We start from the raw sequence: 15,981 nt of genomic DNA, 5'->3' as shown, positions 1-15,981 counted from the left end.
CGTTTTGCATATGACAGACTAGGAAACGTATTTTCCTGAAGGTTACCGCCTACTTTTGTTGGTTTACCCAATGAGAGTAAAGAAGGCTCTGATCGACGTAGATAAGAACCAATGAAATAGCCGGAAGACTTTGATTGGGCAGCTGGTGAACCTATTGTTAAACAGGAGCCTGTGGGACATCCCTTTAAAGATGATTCCGTCCAATAAGGATTGCGGATTTTTGATTGACAATAACACAGAGCCAAACAACGCGATAATTTCCAGTGCAAACAAAAATAGTTATGAGAAGACTCACGTGGATTCAAGCATTGTAACAGAAAAACTGGTCTGGATCAGGCTAGGGATGTTTTCCAAACATTCATTGTTAATTTTAGGAAAAATTAAACATTTACAAAACATTGATTTCTATGGGATTAGGACCAGTTTTGAAATGCTCTGCATGTGCCGGGCGGGAGCTGTTACATAACCGAACAGGGAAGAGGTGGTTATACTAAAACTTTTACCACCAGTTGCTTTTTCAGTGTCGAAAGGGCCGTTTAAAAATCAATGTCAGTTTGTCAGAAGGTGAATCATGCGCTGTAAAATCGCTATGGCTGTTGATTCATCAGAGGGAGAGTTTGTTTGAAAAAGTAAGACACCGATTAAATTTTTGAGTTTCCATCAAAGTAAAGTCCAATACATTTTAAAAATCATTTTTGAAAATTTTCAAACACTGAGGTGGATGTCAATTTTTTTCCTATTTTTGTACCCTATGTGGTGTAATTTGAGATTTGTGCATCATATTTTAGTATGTTGTTTTTGACTTACCATTTTCAGAAAATAGAAATTTCATTTGTTGTCTTACTGTAGGGTAATTCAAGCGTAAAATGGAAGCATGCATATTCAAATTGAGGTTAAAAAGTGTCTAAAAACTGAAACTGTACAGTAAGAGGAGCGTAAGAAAAAGAATACTATTCAGTTATTAAAAATAGCACAATCAAATCAAAAGAAACAGGATCATTTTCTTTCAATGTGTATAAAATGTGTATATTTGTAAATTGAAAACAGGAACAGAGAAATTGAAAAATGGACTGTATAAATAACAGCAGTAATTCTGTGAGATGAGAAAAAGTGAAAACAACAGCAGTGAAGAAAACATTTAATGAGTTTGAGGTTTTTTGGGAATAGTGATGAAGTCTAACAGCTGGTGGTAGAGAGGATGTGTGATAATGCTTCTTTGTGCGCCCAGGATGCAGCAGTAATCACTAAAACGGTTTTAGGGATAAATGTAACACATTCATTATTTTTTTAAGTATTAATACTGCTCTCTGAAGACAAAACAAAAACAATCAGATAAGATATAGTAAATCTTTAAATCATTGCAAAAAGAAAGAAAAGCAGTCAATTTAAGACCTTAAACACATTTCTCATCTTCACTTATTCCATAACCAACAATTGGATGTTAAGACTACTCTCTTGTGTGTTTGTGCTGTGCTTTGCTGCTATTCTCTTCTTTATCATATTTCCTTTACAGTTTAGATATTTTTACTCTCTCTCTACACTATGAGAATGTGAATTCCTTGTTTTTGCACACAAGCTTGGCTGAAGAAGCTAATTTTGATTCTGACTTCTGTTCAGAAGTGTGATGATGCTAATCATCTGTGAAGTTATTTGCAGCTGTGGTTTCTCATCATTTCATCTTCTCTCTAGGCACTTGACTGGGCACTTGCACTTGAGACTCTCAAATAAAGCAATTGAAGGGGATATTCTTGCCACTAATGTTTTTTTGTATAGATTCTATTACTGGCTCAGAACTTATCTGAACTTTTCTCTCCTAGATGAAGACACTCTTAACTCTTAACTTTTATTAACATAACTTTGAACCAGGGTACTGAGTGTTTTGGTGATTGATTGCTCTGTCTTCCAAAACCCCCAGAGGCAGATGGCCTTTTAGACTGAGCCAGGCTCTGCTGGATGTTTCTTCCTGCTAAAGGAAGTTTTCCTTTCCACTGTTGTCACATCCTGTCTCAGAGAGATGGCTGCAAAGTTAACAACATCATGCAATCAACTGTCACTGTCACTAGTTCATTTCCTGTCAGACATTACTTGTTTTGATGCCTATGATGCTTGTTGTCCTTTGTTTCATCCTCTGTTTAGGTCAAGTGCAGTTATTTTTATATGTGGTTTTCTTGGTATCTTGTGTTTAGATTCATGAATTGCATAAGTCATACTTAAAATGGTATCTTGTTTTAATTGGATACATTTATATAGTCAGCCTATTAATTCATGTCTTTCTTGCACCTGCTATGTCCATGGTGCTCTTAAAACTCCCTTATTATAATTTAGTGGTTTTGTTTGTGATTGGTCATCTTATGCCCACATATCCAGACAGAAAACCCAAAAATACTTGCAGAATTAATTACTTAAATCTTAAAGTATAGGCATAAAGTCATGATTAGAGTTCAGATTCCTATTTTCCCAGCCTCTAATGCTCAAATGTAAAAGGTCTCAACTTGAGGAAGAGGAAGGAGGACAGAAGGAACATGTGGAAAAAAAGACTGAGACAGACAGAAGGTTCATTTTTCCAGACAAACTGGCTACAGGACCTCGACACTGCAGTCATATTTTCGGTTATCTTCTGGTGAAGATGCTCAGGTTTATGATTTTCTGTCATGTCTGGTTCCTGATCCCTGATGTGATCGATGGTGTTGAAAACTCCACAGGTACAGACAGATCTATGATTTTTTTTTACTACTAAATACCATTTATATTGTATTTAGTGTTGTAATGGATCACAACACTTGATGATGAACAAATGTTAGTCAGCTGTATTGTGTGACTTATCCATGGTGATTTCAACTGATTAAATTCATAAAATCTCCCATAAAGAATTGCAATTTTAGTCCAAATATTTTATAATGTGCTAAAAATTACTAAAGCATATTGAATAACTACCTCATTGTAATGTTATTAGAATGACAATATAATTATATGAAACAGTACAGAAAAAATGGAGATTCTACAAATATTATTCTGTATTCTTTTTTTAAATATTGAAAAATATTTCACATTTATTTTATTTTACTCATATATTTTTTGAACACCAACATATGCCTCAAAGTTTTGTCACAATTTTCCAGTATAGTTATTATTTTAGTCTGAGTGGATGACAGTGAGCATGTTTCCATGAGATAAAACAGGAAGTGCAGGCAAGACAGGAAACAAGCCTAAAAGTTGACTTCCAGTAAGGTGTGACTGTCATAGTTAATATTAGTGTCATCTAGATAAACAACTAAAATTATAAACTGACATTTGAGTGAGTGTCCTAAAAAAATATTTTATTTTCTTGTAATTTGGAGGGAATCTCGAGAGCTTCAGTTTTCTTGTCTCAAAATAATGTTCAAATTCAAAAGTAATTAACTGATCACAAAGAAAACCTAAATGTTTTTTCATTTAATTTTAATTCAATTTGAAGCAAAACTGAGGTTTTTTTAGTCACTACATCGATCTATGAATTTATTAAAAATTGCAAACGCCAAAGTAAAATAAATGATTTTAAAAAGCAATAAGAGCAACAAACTTATTTTTAAAATGAAACATAAATGTAATAATGGTTTCCAACGCAGATCTTCAGGCTAAGAGCTTCAGGTTTTTGGCCAGTCTCTCTCCATCAGAAGTGATCCGGGTTTCCGTATTGGAGGGTCATCATGTGTGCTTGCCATGTGGGGGGTTTGCCGGCTCCAATGTGATCTGGACTCATCAGAACCAGAGGGTCCTGGTGAAACGGCAGAGCAGCTACCAGACAAACCTCGACCGTCAGCGTTATGTTCTGTTGGGTGATGGTGGTCTCTGCATGCTGAAGCTCGAGGACTCAGACAGTGGAGAGTATGAGTGCAACCAGCGGCTGGTGGCTGAGCTGCAGGTGCTCACAGGTATGATGAGAATGCAGCAACAGTGTTAAATACCAGCTAGGATATCCTTACTATTGTATATGAGAAGCTATGTATTCTTGAACTGCACACTACAATCCTTAAAGTGGTAAAAACTAAAAGTCAGTCATCATTCTGCTTCTGGCCTCCAGGACATGATTTCACTGTATCTACAGGCAGGACGCTTCTGCTTCCCTGCAGAGGCTCCTCTAAGTCTAAACACAGGTGGTTTAGACAGAAAGAAGGGCAGAAGGAGGAGGCCATCTTCACCCGTTTCAGAAATGGTACAGGGAAAGCGGAAATAGACGGGAGTCGCCTGAGCTACATAAATAACGCACTGCAGATCACAAACCTGCAGCCAGGGGACGCTGGAGAATATCTGTGCAACAGAGTTCTGCAGGCAAAACTCACCGTCCTGGAAGGTAGCTCGGTCAATGTTTAACTGGTCACTTTGTCCAACATTTTGCAGCAAGAACAATAAAAAAACTGAGTTATTGATGATAAAAACTAAAATATAGATTTTATAGTCTTTTTAAGTAACCTGATTCTAACTGTTATTATTCTTTATTTTATATTTGCAGACCTATTTATCTTTGTTTTGATGATAAGTTTCTTGTTTCTTTTTAAGTAACTGATTATAAATATAAATATTTTATATTTTTTAAATACAATGCGCTCCATAGAAATCTAAATTTGTAATTCTCAATGTTGTATCAGCTTTAAATAAGGCAAAAATAAATTGAGGTCACCAAAAGGAGGATTTGAACAGCAAAGACATAAAGAAAAATTATAAATTAAGAATTTTTAAATGACATATTTAATTGCTTACTCATAATGCTTGTCAATTGGTAGACTTTGAAATTTGAAAACTACATTTCAGAGCATCTTGTGCCATTCAGCATCCCGTCATCTACCACAATAAGAACAGTCTCAGCTGTGTCAGGTAGGTTCTCCTTTCAAAATAATACTTAATAATAATTATTAAAATAATAATTTAGTCTTTATTTTTTAAAAGACACAAAAACTATTCTGCAATGCCCTGATTTTTATATTTTGTTTTTGTTTTTAGTTGTGTTTGAAACACAGAACCCACAAAAGAAGAGACCAGAGAATGGTCAGCCACACACAGTTAAGAGCAATAAGAAATGATCTCAGTATTATTCTGTGTTTTAATGTTCATTGGTTGTGTTTGTTTTTAGCTCTGCTGCTGGTCGCTGTCATTGGTTTGGGGTTAATGATCGTCCTGATCACTCTAGTCTGTATTTTCCTCACCAGCATGAAGTGCAGAAAGAGGAGGAGACACAGATATGCAGGTATTTATTTAATTGTTATTTGGTTATTTATCTGATTAATATTCACTTTACTTTAATTCAGTTTTAGCTTTGAGGATGAATAGTAATGTAATAAGATAATTACAAGTAATTATAGAAGTTATAATTACTTGTATAACTCTTGGTTATACAAGTTAACTTGTATATATAAATACAAGTTATAAATCAGGTATTTAGGAGCTGAGTCACTGGCTCTACCCTCTAATCAGCTCAATGTTTGATTTAACAGACATCTAGGAATGCAAATCTTGAGCAGAAGCCTTCAGTTTACTTTTTATTAAAGGCACAGAGAGACATCAACAGTCATCTGGATAAAGATTTTAATCAGCTAATTCACTATATTAGGAATTTACTATTAATAGAGTGAATTGAGTTACTACAGGTGACAAACATTTTATGAGCATTGTGCATTCTTTTCATATTCTTACATATCCTGAATTCAGACGTTTCTCTGTTGTAGCAAAAAGACGAGAAGAGACGGAGCTGCAGCTGTGGATGACATATAACACCCAGACTGGTACATAAATAACTCAGTCATATCTGTTAAAGGGAAGTAACTTTGTCATTTAAATGCACTTAAATGATTCATTTTATTTGGCTGCAGAGTATGAGGTGTTTAAGCGTCCGTCCCTGCAGGATGACACCATCCACTACGCCTCTCTGGGTCGACAGAGCTGGAGCCAGAGACCCAGCTGGTCTCCACCCGATCAGAGCGGCAGTAATGTTGTTTATTCCTCGGTCATCACCAGACCTGCAGCCAAACACACTTTCTCCTGATCCAGTTTATTTCTGCCATTATTTGTCAAACAGCACTGAGAAGTCTTTGACTCTTTGTGTCTCAATTACTTATAACTTTTAGCATTTGATTAAAGTTGTTACAACATAAAGGACAGAAATATTAAGTTATTTTCTTTTTTTATCTCCTTGAGACATTATGAAAAGCAAATGAAACTGTTAAATATGTCATGTTATGTTTTTTTCTAACTGTAAAGAAAGTACTGAAAACAACATTTAATCAATATTTGTAACAAAGAGGAATGTCAACAAGATGCTACAAATCAACAGTTTTGCATAAAATCAGCTTTTTACTTCTAAAGCACTTTATGAAAGTTACAGTAGTTTTATATCAGAAACATATTTACATTTGAGTTACTGAAAACAACTGACCCATAATTGGCAGTGGAATACAAATGTACACTGTATAAAAAAATAGAAGAAAAAAAGAAAAGAAGACAAAGAAAATGATATGCTGAGCTGAGCTGGTAACTTTTTCATACAAGACAATTTCTTCACATCAGGATTTTGTATAAGTCCCTCCATCCTGAGCGTTCAGCTTCTGCCAGCATTATTGCTCATATTTACATTCATGATGTCAGTAGCTTACTGGTTATTTAAATGTAAAGCAGGAAGCAAATGAAAAAAACATTTTTACAGCAGTTACACAAACTTTTAACAGTAAAACAAAGATGAGTGATATAGCTTACATTATACCTCATATGCATCTTGAGAATAATGAGATTGTGATTCCTGGGTATGTTGGAGATTTGTTGTTTGTTCTTGCTGTGTTATAGCACCAATTCAAAACTCTTAAGATATCCTATAAAATTTTATATCAGCTGTTGAATTTGTTGCTATACTGTACTTTTATTTACTGGAAAAAATATTTATTTTTGAAAAAAAAACAATAGAAAATGATTTCACTTTTAAACCCGAATAAAGTTTCCCAAGAATCAACAAATGTCATATTAACAGTAGCTGAGCAGAAACAAAATTATCTATTTTCTGCTTGTAATCCATTTAAGTTTTTGCGAGTGGTCACTGTAGAATATGTGACCAGGTCTTCTGCTAATCTAGGTCTGGTCTTGACAGACGGGCGCGGCTTGTCTGGATGCCTCAGACTGGAGTAATGTAAAGAATCTTCCTGCAGAGACAAACATCAGACAAGAGAAAGAAATGTCACATTCCTTGGTACTATGATGCAGTAAGCATGAAAAATAAACATGTATATTTACTTTCTGAAAAACAATAAAGCTGAATTTAGAATGAATGGATGTTACCCAACCACATTTAGATCGATCAATACAAATCAACACATTTTAAGGAAGTCATCCCACTTCTAACACAAAATGTACACAACTAGTTTCTGCCATTTTGTGCTGTGGGTCAATAACTCAACTTTTAACTGTGTGAACGCATCGTGTGAACTTGGCATACATCTACTGACCTCTGTGATCCTCAAAGAATGCCGTCTCCCTGGATTACAGCAGCAAGGACTCAGTTTACCTGAACATAGAGCAGAATAGGAGTGAGGTGTAGAATGAAAAGAGATTGATCTGAAGCTCTGATTTATTTTTGATTCACTTATAGCAGGGGTGTCAAACTCCAGTCCTAAAGGGCCGCTGTCCTGCAGTTTTTAGATGTGCCGCATCTACAAAACACTGGAATGAAATGGCTTAATTACCTCCTTCTTGTGTAGATCAGTTCTCCAGAGCCCTGCTAATGACCTAATTATTGTATTCAGGTGTGGTGCAGCAGAGGCACATCTAAAAGTTGCAGGACAGCAGCCCTCCAGGACTGGAGTTTGAATCCTGTGAGTTATAGTATTTAAACTTGCATATTTTAAAAGGTTTTAAAAGATGTCAGTATTTACAGGTTACATGTATTTCAATTTGCAGAGTCAGAAGTGAAAAGGAGCGAAAGTAAGTTCACATAAAAGTGAAGAAACTCAAAGTCACCAAGTGCCTGATCTAAACAGTAAATGCAGAATGCTGGTTGTTAACTGGCTCAAATGTAACCTGACACCAAATAGGCAGTGCACCAGATAATCAAAAACGCCATCATAAAGCAGATTGCAACAAGCTTATAGATAGTGTTAGACTGAGGTAAACGGTGTAATCCAAATCCTCGAAATACTGTGCATTTATTTCTGAGCATGCTCTGGTTTACAGGAAATTATAAGTGAAAGTGAAAGAGCAACTGTTAAAAGGCTTAAAGTGAAACTAAGGATCCGTTTTCAGCTGAAGCAGCCGAGAGAAAAGCTAGACTTCGTTTCTTACGTCTTCTTGATAAATGAGTAACTCTGTTTAAAGTAGAAAGAAAAGGCAACTGTTCCACCTAACTCTGAAGGACAGGGACGCTGTCTTCCTTCCTGAGATCTTTTACAACATCGGAGCGAAATGCCAGACACAAAGCTTTGCCTGGAGGCCTTGTCGGCTCTCTCCGGCTGTAACGTCGAGGAAACAACTGGAGCCTCGCAGCTCACATCGCAGGATTTTGTCAACATTGTAGCCCTTAGAGAGTTTTACAAGCAGGAGGGATTTAAAGAACTGGAGTACCCGAGCTTGGGAACTTTATCCTTGCAGGACTTGGAAAATCAGGACATGTACAGCGCCCCTCCAGCTTTGACCCATGAACCTGTGACAAGCCTTAAACTAACTGTTAAAATCAACACCCAAGACTTCTTCCATCCGGAGTATGACTACGATTTCACCAACATAAAGGTAAGGAGAAACCATGAATCCGTGTTTTTTTGTTGTTTGTTTTGCTTTGGAAACGCGTCATATGACTAAGGCCTTAGGCAATAAAGCAGGTCTAAAAACATGATCTATGCTCGACCTGAAACTGCAGCATAACTGTCATTAAAACTGGAAGAATAAATGCTAACAGTCACATTTTGCAAAACTACTGGGCTAACTGTTTCTGGGGTAGACTGGCTTTTAACTAAGGGAGGAAATGAGGAAGTGTGTACAGATAAAATGTGATTGAGTAATGTTGTAAGCAAATTCATCTTACTGGGTCATATACGTACTGGATTAAACAAAAGTTGTAGTGAATGTGTCTAGAACAAATAAACCTATCATTTAATGCATTAATTCAAATATTTTTAATCAAAATTCAATGACTTCCTGTTTCTCTGGGCCATAAATATGATGTAAGAGAGTTCGCCTCTCAAGGACTCTTCAAAGTAGGAAAAGTGTGACAACATGTCAATCAAATGCTGCAGAGATGTGTTGAAGTCACAAAATGTTAAAAACAGCTAGTTACTTCTGCATCTCTCTTCAGTCGTTTGCAGACGTGTTCACACTTTTATGTTAAAACCACTAACATCTGTACACATTGACAGGATTTCATGTGAGAGATCAACACTAAATTGTATGAAAATGCAGAAAGTGACGTTTTAGGACATTTTCACATCCCTACTAAGGGCATAGAGACAGCTGTAGAAAAATGACAGATTTTTCTCAAAATCAGAAAGTACTTTCCTGAGCTTTCACATCTACAAAATTAAAGACACATTTTGAACTGATAAATGTTTCTTGATCTACAGGATGGTGATAAGGTATTTGTGCGTGGAAATGAGAAGTACATTCGCCCCTGTGGATGGCAACGGGCTGCTCTGCGCGTCCCACAGAAGTATGAAGGTGGGAACAGTTGGCTGGGGACAGGGCCGAACGCCTGGCCAGTCTCCTACCATGGCCACAACATGGACGGCTCCCTTGGCATCATCATGACCCATGACGGCCCACCAGACGACGAGCCAAGCTTTCTGGATGCTGGAGCCGCCTCTTTGCGAAACCCCGACACCAGAGGCAGGGGCGTGTACTCAACCCCTGACATCAAGATGGCGGAGAAGTACTGCAAGACCTTCAAGTATAGCGGGGATGGGAAGATGTACAAAGTGGTTCTTCAGAACCGTATCAACCCTCAAAAAAGGAAGAGCTGCCAGAGAGAGGACGTCTGGCTGGTGTACATCCCGGAAGGCAGAACCAACGTGCAGGTGAAAGTCATTGTAGAGGATTCCCTTCGTCCGTATGGACTCCTGATAAAGCAGGTGTGACTTTTTGGATGCTTGGAAGATTCGGGGATAGCATAAGCAGCAAAAACTGTGCAAACTTCTTTCACCTTGGGGGGGAATAGAAATCCTTTGCAAAAAGCGGGAAATCAGTTTCAATCAGGACCATTTGGAAATGTTTCTGATAGTTTCTTCAGTTACTGTTTGCTGTAGTCGCGTTAGCCAAGTGGTCACACAGACTTCCATTAACCGATCAGGAACACCAGGCTCTGCATTGTGGACACTTCCTCCCAGCCTGCGTCATCTTCATCACCCTTTTCTCAAATTTGCTTGTCTCATGGTTTAATTATTCAGAAATTAATAAACGGATCTACTAAAAATACAAATTTGATGAAAAGAGAAAGCAAACAATTTGTAGAAAAGTCTGTAGTTCTCCAAGTTGATTTACACTGGCAAATAAAGACTTTATTTTTTTCTTTTTAGATTATAGCCTAGTTTTATTTTTATTAACTATTGCACATAATTGAACTGACTTGACAAAAAAGAAATGAATGCTCTATAATGACTCAATCATTAAATGAGCATTATAAACCTGTCAATCTGCAAAGATTGTTTCATTAATTTTTTGTACCTGTAAACTTCATAATGTGGTGTGGGGTTTTTTTATGTGCAATTGGAAAACCTTTTGTCTGAACTGAACTGATTTTTTTTTATTATTTTTTTTTTTACTGTAATCATCTGTCTCATGTGAGCTAAAAGTCTGTAACGCATATGTCAAAAATATTAAAATGTAGAGCACAAATCTTTTAACTAAGATGCTTTATTTAACTCAAGTATTTCACTGCATTATTTTTGGCACTGGCATCAAGTTTGACATTTAGGAACTGCGCCTCCTTTTTACAAAGCGAAGACGTGTTTGCAGAACAGTGTTTACCTCTCACTGATTTATTGTTTATTTTTACACTTGCGTCATTTGAAACCAGTAAAACCTGCTTTAAAACACAATGCATCTCAAAGCTCAGCTTAAGCACATTGAAATGTGCATTACACAGTGTTGAATAATCTTTCTGTTAATACAAATAATGTCAATATATTTATAAACATTTTATGTCAATTCCTATTTATATTGTGTTTCAGGAAAGTGCCGGAACTTGGAGCTTTTGCTTTAAAATACTCTCTACAGTGGCAAACTTTTCTTTAGCAAATGTACAGTACTTCATAATGACAGCTGGGTGATGAAGCATATCTTTCCACTATTGGATTTCACAAAATGCATAGATGCTGATATATCTGTGTATGTTAAGGTCAGTAAAGTCACCAAAAGTACACGATCAGATTCCATTAGCAAACACAATGCAAGACCACCAGCCTTAAAAGATCAAAAAATAGATTTTTTTTTTCTTTAAGCATTAGTTTTGTTTTAAATTAATCAAAATGAATTTACATATTGGACATCTGCAGTTCCAGTAGGTGAGCAGCAGAGGGCAGTAGGAGAATACAGTATGCTGCTTGCCAGCAGGATGAATGAAGCAGGTACAAACCAATATGCTGAACAGTTTAAAATTCCCTTTTACAAGAAAAAGTTTTTTCAAAATCTAATCTGAGCTAAAAAAAAATGTTTGAAAATCTCTCTGAACAATAAACTCAAAAATAATTGATAATCATCATGCATTATTCTGATGAGGCTGAGCTGCAGTTTTAAAATAAAGGCAGTGCTACAGAAGTAGAAGAAGTGTCTGCAGGTGGAAGATGTAATGGATACGCACCTGAGCACAGGTAGAGTCCAATCATCAGAAAGGAACAGAGGCCGAGTAAACCCGGAAGGACACAGATCCCCAGACTCCAACAAGGTTGGCGAGATTTTATTCCTGCGGTGTCCCCATCAACTCCTGGACATAATAAGAAAAACCCACAAAGATGACAATATTTTAATGTTACATTTTTCTGTGGAGGTATTCACAGCTGTAATGCAAAGCTATGAAACTCACAATCCTTTGAGGGTGGAGTCTCTACTTGTTTCAGTCTTCATTTTCATTTTCTAGCAAACCTGTACTGAGATAATCCTCTGGGAACCAGTGCAAATTTGCACAAAACTGTGGACTGTTGCAATGCACCTGCATGTAATGTGCAGCATTTGAGACTAAAATTCATGCTGGTGTTGTGAGAAGTGACTGGTTTTACATGATCTTAATGAATCTTAATCTCAGATATATTTCACAGGTGAAAGATTTCAGAATCCCCCCTTCTGTTAGTCTGTTAGCCACAACCTAGAGAGGCTCACCGATGCTGTCAGTAAATATACACTGTAAGAAAATACTCCCATAGCTGAATTAAAGGTAGAGTTTTTAAAAAGACTTGAACTATTTTTATGATTTATGTTCTATTTGTGAAATAACAAAATCAAACAGTTTTATGTTTGTTTGTGTTTTTTTTTTTTTTCATAAATGCCATAGACTGAGACCAACATGAACAGTAATAAACTAATTGCTGTTGCTGTTATGTCTGTTATAATGTAAAGAAAAACAAGTTCTTCTCTAACTGTTTTTGTCCACAGGAAACATTTGAACTGAAATGATCAAAGGGCCTGTTGTGATGAGGTTAGTTTGGTCAATTTGGTTGATACTCTTCAGCTGATAAGCCATGTCACCTGGTTGTCCTGTGGTTTAGTTGCATGCCAAGACCTCCTCATCATTCATTGATGACTCAACTTACTACGTAACCCAGAGTTACTATTGATACATATCATTTACAGAGTAAACCAAAAAGTTAAATACATCTAATCATACTAACAAATGTCACTAAAAAATAACTTTGTTTTTATAACACTCAACATTTGTAGAACGTGTACAATAAAAATGAAAAATTTCCATGTAATATCTAGAATGAGATCTTGTCTTAAGACACAAAGAGCAAAATATTCACTTTAAGCTCTTCAGACAACAAAAATTAAGATCCCGCTGCACTGAACTCCATTGAAAACCTCCTGGTTATTCCACCAAATATAGATTTCTGAACTCCTCCTTAGTTAAAACATTAGTGTTGTTGTTTCTAAATTAATACAAACTTGTTTTCTTTGCATTATTTGAGCTCTAAAAGCAAAGCATCTTTTTTGTTATTTTGATAATTTCACATTTTCTGCAAACAAATACAAAATTTTTGCTTGGAATTTTGGAGAGATGTTGTTCGTAGTTCATAGAATAAAAGAACAATGTTAATTTTACTAAAACATATACTTTTAAAATAAAATCAGAGAAACTGATCATTTTAAGTGGTTTCTTAATTTTTTACAGAGCTGCACATACGTTAAAATGCATATAGAAAAGATCAATTCTTACCATTAAGTTTCAAGGGAATTCCTCTGCTTACACACACATTAGCTTCACAAAACCCAAAACAGAAATACAGCCCAGCATCTTGCTCCTCCACGGCCTGGATCTCCACTCTGACCAGCCCGCTACTCAGGTTTCCTGTCCATGTGATGCGACTGGAGTAAGAATTAATGATGTGATTTTTGTTTTTGAGGTTAGTCTCTGAGACTCTAAGCAGTGGCAACAGCTGGTCTGATCGCAACAGGTACCAGGTGATATCGTAGCTGGACGTAATGTTACAGGTCAGAGAGACATTCTGTCCCCTGTCAACCACCAGTTGGTCATGGGGAAGATGGGAGGGAGATGACTGCTGACATCCTGCAGCACCTGAGGAGAACAGACAGGTCAGAATCAAGCTGACTAAAAATGTTACTATTTGTCATGTTTGTTCAGCACATCAACCCTGATTGAAACATTCTCTTTGAATCTCTTTGAATGGGTGAAGTGGTGTCAAGTAGTGGCTGTGATACTAAAATTTAAGAAGCACCTCGTCAATTTTCTGACGAGGTAAACATATTACCATGTACTACCAGTGGTTGGAAGAGTTGATAATGATTAAATTTGATGGTAAACTAAATGGCGTTCTCATGTGATCAAGAAATTTAGGAGTGTTTGACCATTTATACTCTAAAGCAATCTGTTTTAGGTTTTATAAAACTATTCTGAAAAGAGATTCTACAAAAGTTTATAAGATTTATTCAAAATTTAGAACAGAAATAAAGCAGTTTTTTTATTAGCTGCACAAAAAATAACTCATTCTGTTTTGCTTCCCCTTTTGAGATTACAACAAATCAGATTAAGCTCATGATCTATACTTTCATGCATAAATTTGGAGTTTTCCTTTATCTTTTGCAGGATTTAAAACTTGCACTTTTACCAATGAAACTGAAGCATATTCTTTGTCTTTTATTCTTTGCAATAAAAAACTGGGAAAAGGTCAAAATCGAAAGGCATTGGTCAGGAAAAATCAGATATGTGCATCTTTATTAAAATACATTTATCATAATCTGCATTTCATGGCTGATGCAAAAAACTTCACATGGCAGCATTTGATCTCTTCTCCCTAAACCATTGACTCCTACAATCCAAAACTACAAATGCCCTATTTTAAATTTCATTAAAAATGTAAAAAGGATTGTGAAAGGGAGCTTTCATATAAAGAAGAATTATAATAATAATATAATTACGATAGTTTTAGATTGATAAAACTGCTGTATTCAGTTGAAAGAAGATAAACTTGAGTTTTCGGTTCTACATTTCAGGTTCTAAGGGCTTGTTTTGTGCAATTCTTCAGGTAAAACCAACCGTTACCACAAAATCCCCTGATTGAAACAAAACAAAAGAAAAAAGCACATAAAAGAAGCACATCCTATAAAAAACTATGAGCCTGCAGAGATTTGCACAGACCTGTAAAACCACAAGACCTATAAAACCTCAGACACACATTAGAAAAAAAAAATTCTGAGTAATGATGTCTGCATTTAAATCAAGAAAATAATAAAAAAAAAATTATTAACTTACAAAGAAACATGAAAATCCAAAAGAGACCTGCCATTATCCTAAAGGACACAAATACTCTCAGAACGAACTGGTTCCAGGGCGAATGCTGACTGAACTGAGCTCAGTTTGGTTGCAGTTTTTTGTTTCTGTCGGAGGAAGTAAACGGGGACTTTGTTTGGCCACAGAATTCGCGGGGAGACCAACAACACGTTTCTGCTGCTGCTGCAGAAAACGGAAGAGTGATTGTTTTTCCATGTGAATACATAAAGAGAACTGTCCTGTTAAACATAGTTAACTTTCATTTCTCCACAGACCTTAAACTGCTTGGTTTACGTAACTTGCCATTCGGTAACACCCTCTCTCTCTCTCTCTCTCTCTCTCTCTCTCTCTCTCTCTCTCTCTGATTTTACATACATGCAGGCTTTTATAGACTTTGGTTCATTTATATATTTCGTTCCTTTTTAATGAGTAGAGATCTGGTTAAGTCAAAAGTTGAATTCTGCTTAGTTTTTTATTTTTTAGGATTTTTTACTAAAAATACGGAATTGACAATAAACAAATTAATATTAATGAAACAAAAATAAAAAGGATAGCTGAGACACAAATTTCTTTAAGCAACAATAATATTTTTAGAAGTTTATAAAATGCATATCATTTTTAAACAAATATAGACTATAAATGTGCATAAGAGAAGTTTTATATAACCCACCAGGGCGACTCAAAATTGTGCTATAAAAATATTATTATTATTATTATTATTATTATTATTATTATTATTATTATTATTATTATTATTATTATTATTATTAATAATAATAATATTATTATTAATAATAACTAAACTAAATTTAGTTTAGTTATTAATTTATTATTATTATTATTATTATTATTATTATTATTATTATTAATAATAATATTATAATAATAATAATAATAATAATAATAATAATAATAATAATAATTTAAGTATTTTGGTACGGAGTCCCTTAGGGGACATGGAGGATTATTTTTTTCTTTTGCGTTACATCGTAAAAGTACTGCGTTCCCTTGCAAAGCTTTTGCATCGCCTCGCAATAGGTTTT

At 35.5% G+C, this 15,981-nt stretch overlaps 3 protein-coding genes across 4 annotated transcripts; 2 read left to right on the top strand and 1 right to left on the bottom strand.

Annotated features, from left to right (window-relative positions):
* Positions 1–6: 6 nt before the first annotated feature.
* Positions 7–6,126, top strand: LOC103472820 (uncharacterized). Its single transcript, XM_081612383.1, has 8 exons — positions 7–2,702; positions 3,606–3,911; positions 4,061–4,330; positions 4,789–4,851; positions 4,978–5,022; positions 5,108–5,221; positions 5,700–5,756; positions 5,844–6,126. The coding sequence occupies exons 1-8, from the start codon at positions 2,468–2,470 to the stop codon at positions 6,014–6,016; spliced, it is 1,263 nt and encodes a 420-aa protein (XP_081468509.1). The 5' UTR covers positions 7–2,467; the 3' UTR covers positions 6,017–6,126.
* Positions 6,127–6,288: 162 nt separating this feature from the next.
* On the bottom strand, positions 6,289–15,260 carry LOC103472784 (uncharacterized). Its single transcript, XM_008422619.2, has 5 exons — positions 14,921–15,260; positions 13,367–13,726; positions 11,798–11,920; positions 7,464–7,522; positions 6,289–7,160 (listed from the first exon to the last, which is right to left on the bottom strand). The coding sequence occupies exons 1-5, from the start codon at positions 14,952–14,954 to the stop codon at positions 7,011–7,013; spliced, it is 726 nt and encodes a 241-aa protein (XP_008420841.2). The 5' UTR covers positions 14,955–15,260; the 3' UTR covers positions 6,289–7,010.
* On the top strand, positions 7,744–11,037 carry LOC103472783 (uncharacterized). Of its 2 annotated transcripts, XM_008422617.2 has the most exons (3): positions 7,744–7,829; positions 7,915–8,739; positions 9,567–11,037. In XM_008422617.2, the coding sequence occupies exons 2-3, from the start codon at positions 8,416–8,418 to the stop codon at positions 10,074–10,076; spliced, it is 834 nt and encodes a 277-aa protein (XP_008420839.2). In that variant the 5' UTR covers positions 7,744–7,829; positions 7,915–8,415; the 3' UTR covers positions 10,077–11,037. The 2 variants fall into 2 exon arrangements, with proteins under 2 accessions (XP_008420839.2, XP_081468510.1); XM_081612384.1 differs by lacking the exon at positions 7,744–7,829 and having other exon boundaries at positions 7,845–8,739.
* Positions 15,261–15,981: the final 721 nt, after the last annotated feature.

The sequence above is a fragment of the Poecilia reticulata genome, chromosome 11, assembly GCF_904066995.2.
Source record: "Poecilia reticulata chromosome 11, P_reticulata-male-v2, whole genome shotgun sequence".
NCBI lineage: Eukaryota > Metazoa > Chordata > Actinopteri > Cyprinodontiformes > Poeciliidae > Poecilia > Poecilia reticulata.
The sequence above is the reverse complement of the archived record's forward strand: the minus strand, read 5'-3'. Positions and strand labels throughout refer to the sequence as shown.

Bases quoted from the DNA above. Each gene is read 5' to 3' on its own strand.
- LOC103472784 (XM_008422619.2), bottom strand. From the start codon at position 14,954: ATGGCAGGTCTCTTTTGGATTTTCATGTTTCTTT. The intron at 13,727-14,920 runs GTAAGTTAATAA...TGTTCTCCTCAG, and splicing joins TTGGATTTTCATGTTTCTTT to GTGCTGCAGGATGTCAGCAG. The intron at 7,523-11,797 runs GTGCGTATCCAT...CTCTATGTTCAG, and splicing joins TGGACTCTACCTGTGCTCAG to GTAAACTGAGTCCTTGCTGC.
- LOC103472820 (XM_081612383.1), top strand. From the start codon at position 2,468: ATGCTCAAATGTAAAAGGTCTCAACTTGAGGAAGAGGAAGGAGGACAG. The intron at 5,023-5,107 runs GTCAGCCACACA...GTTTGTTTTTAG, and splicing joins AAAGAAGAGACCAGAGAATG to CTCTGCTGCTGGTCGCTGTC. The intron at 5,757-5,843 runs GTACATAAATAA...ATTTGGCTGCAG, and splicing joins GACATATAACACCCAGACTG to AGTATGAGGTGTTTAAGCGT.
- LOC103472783 (XM_008422617.2), top strand. From the start codon at position 8,416: ATGCCAGACACAAAGCTTTGCCTGGAGGCCTTGTCGGCTCTCTCCGGC. The intron at 8,740-9,566 runs GTAAGGAGAAAC...CTTGATCTACAG, and splicing joins ACGATTTCACCAACATAAAG to GATGGTGATAAGGTATTTGT.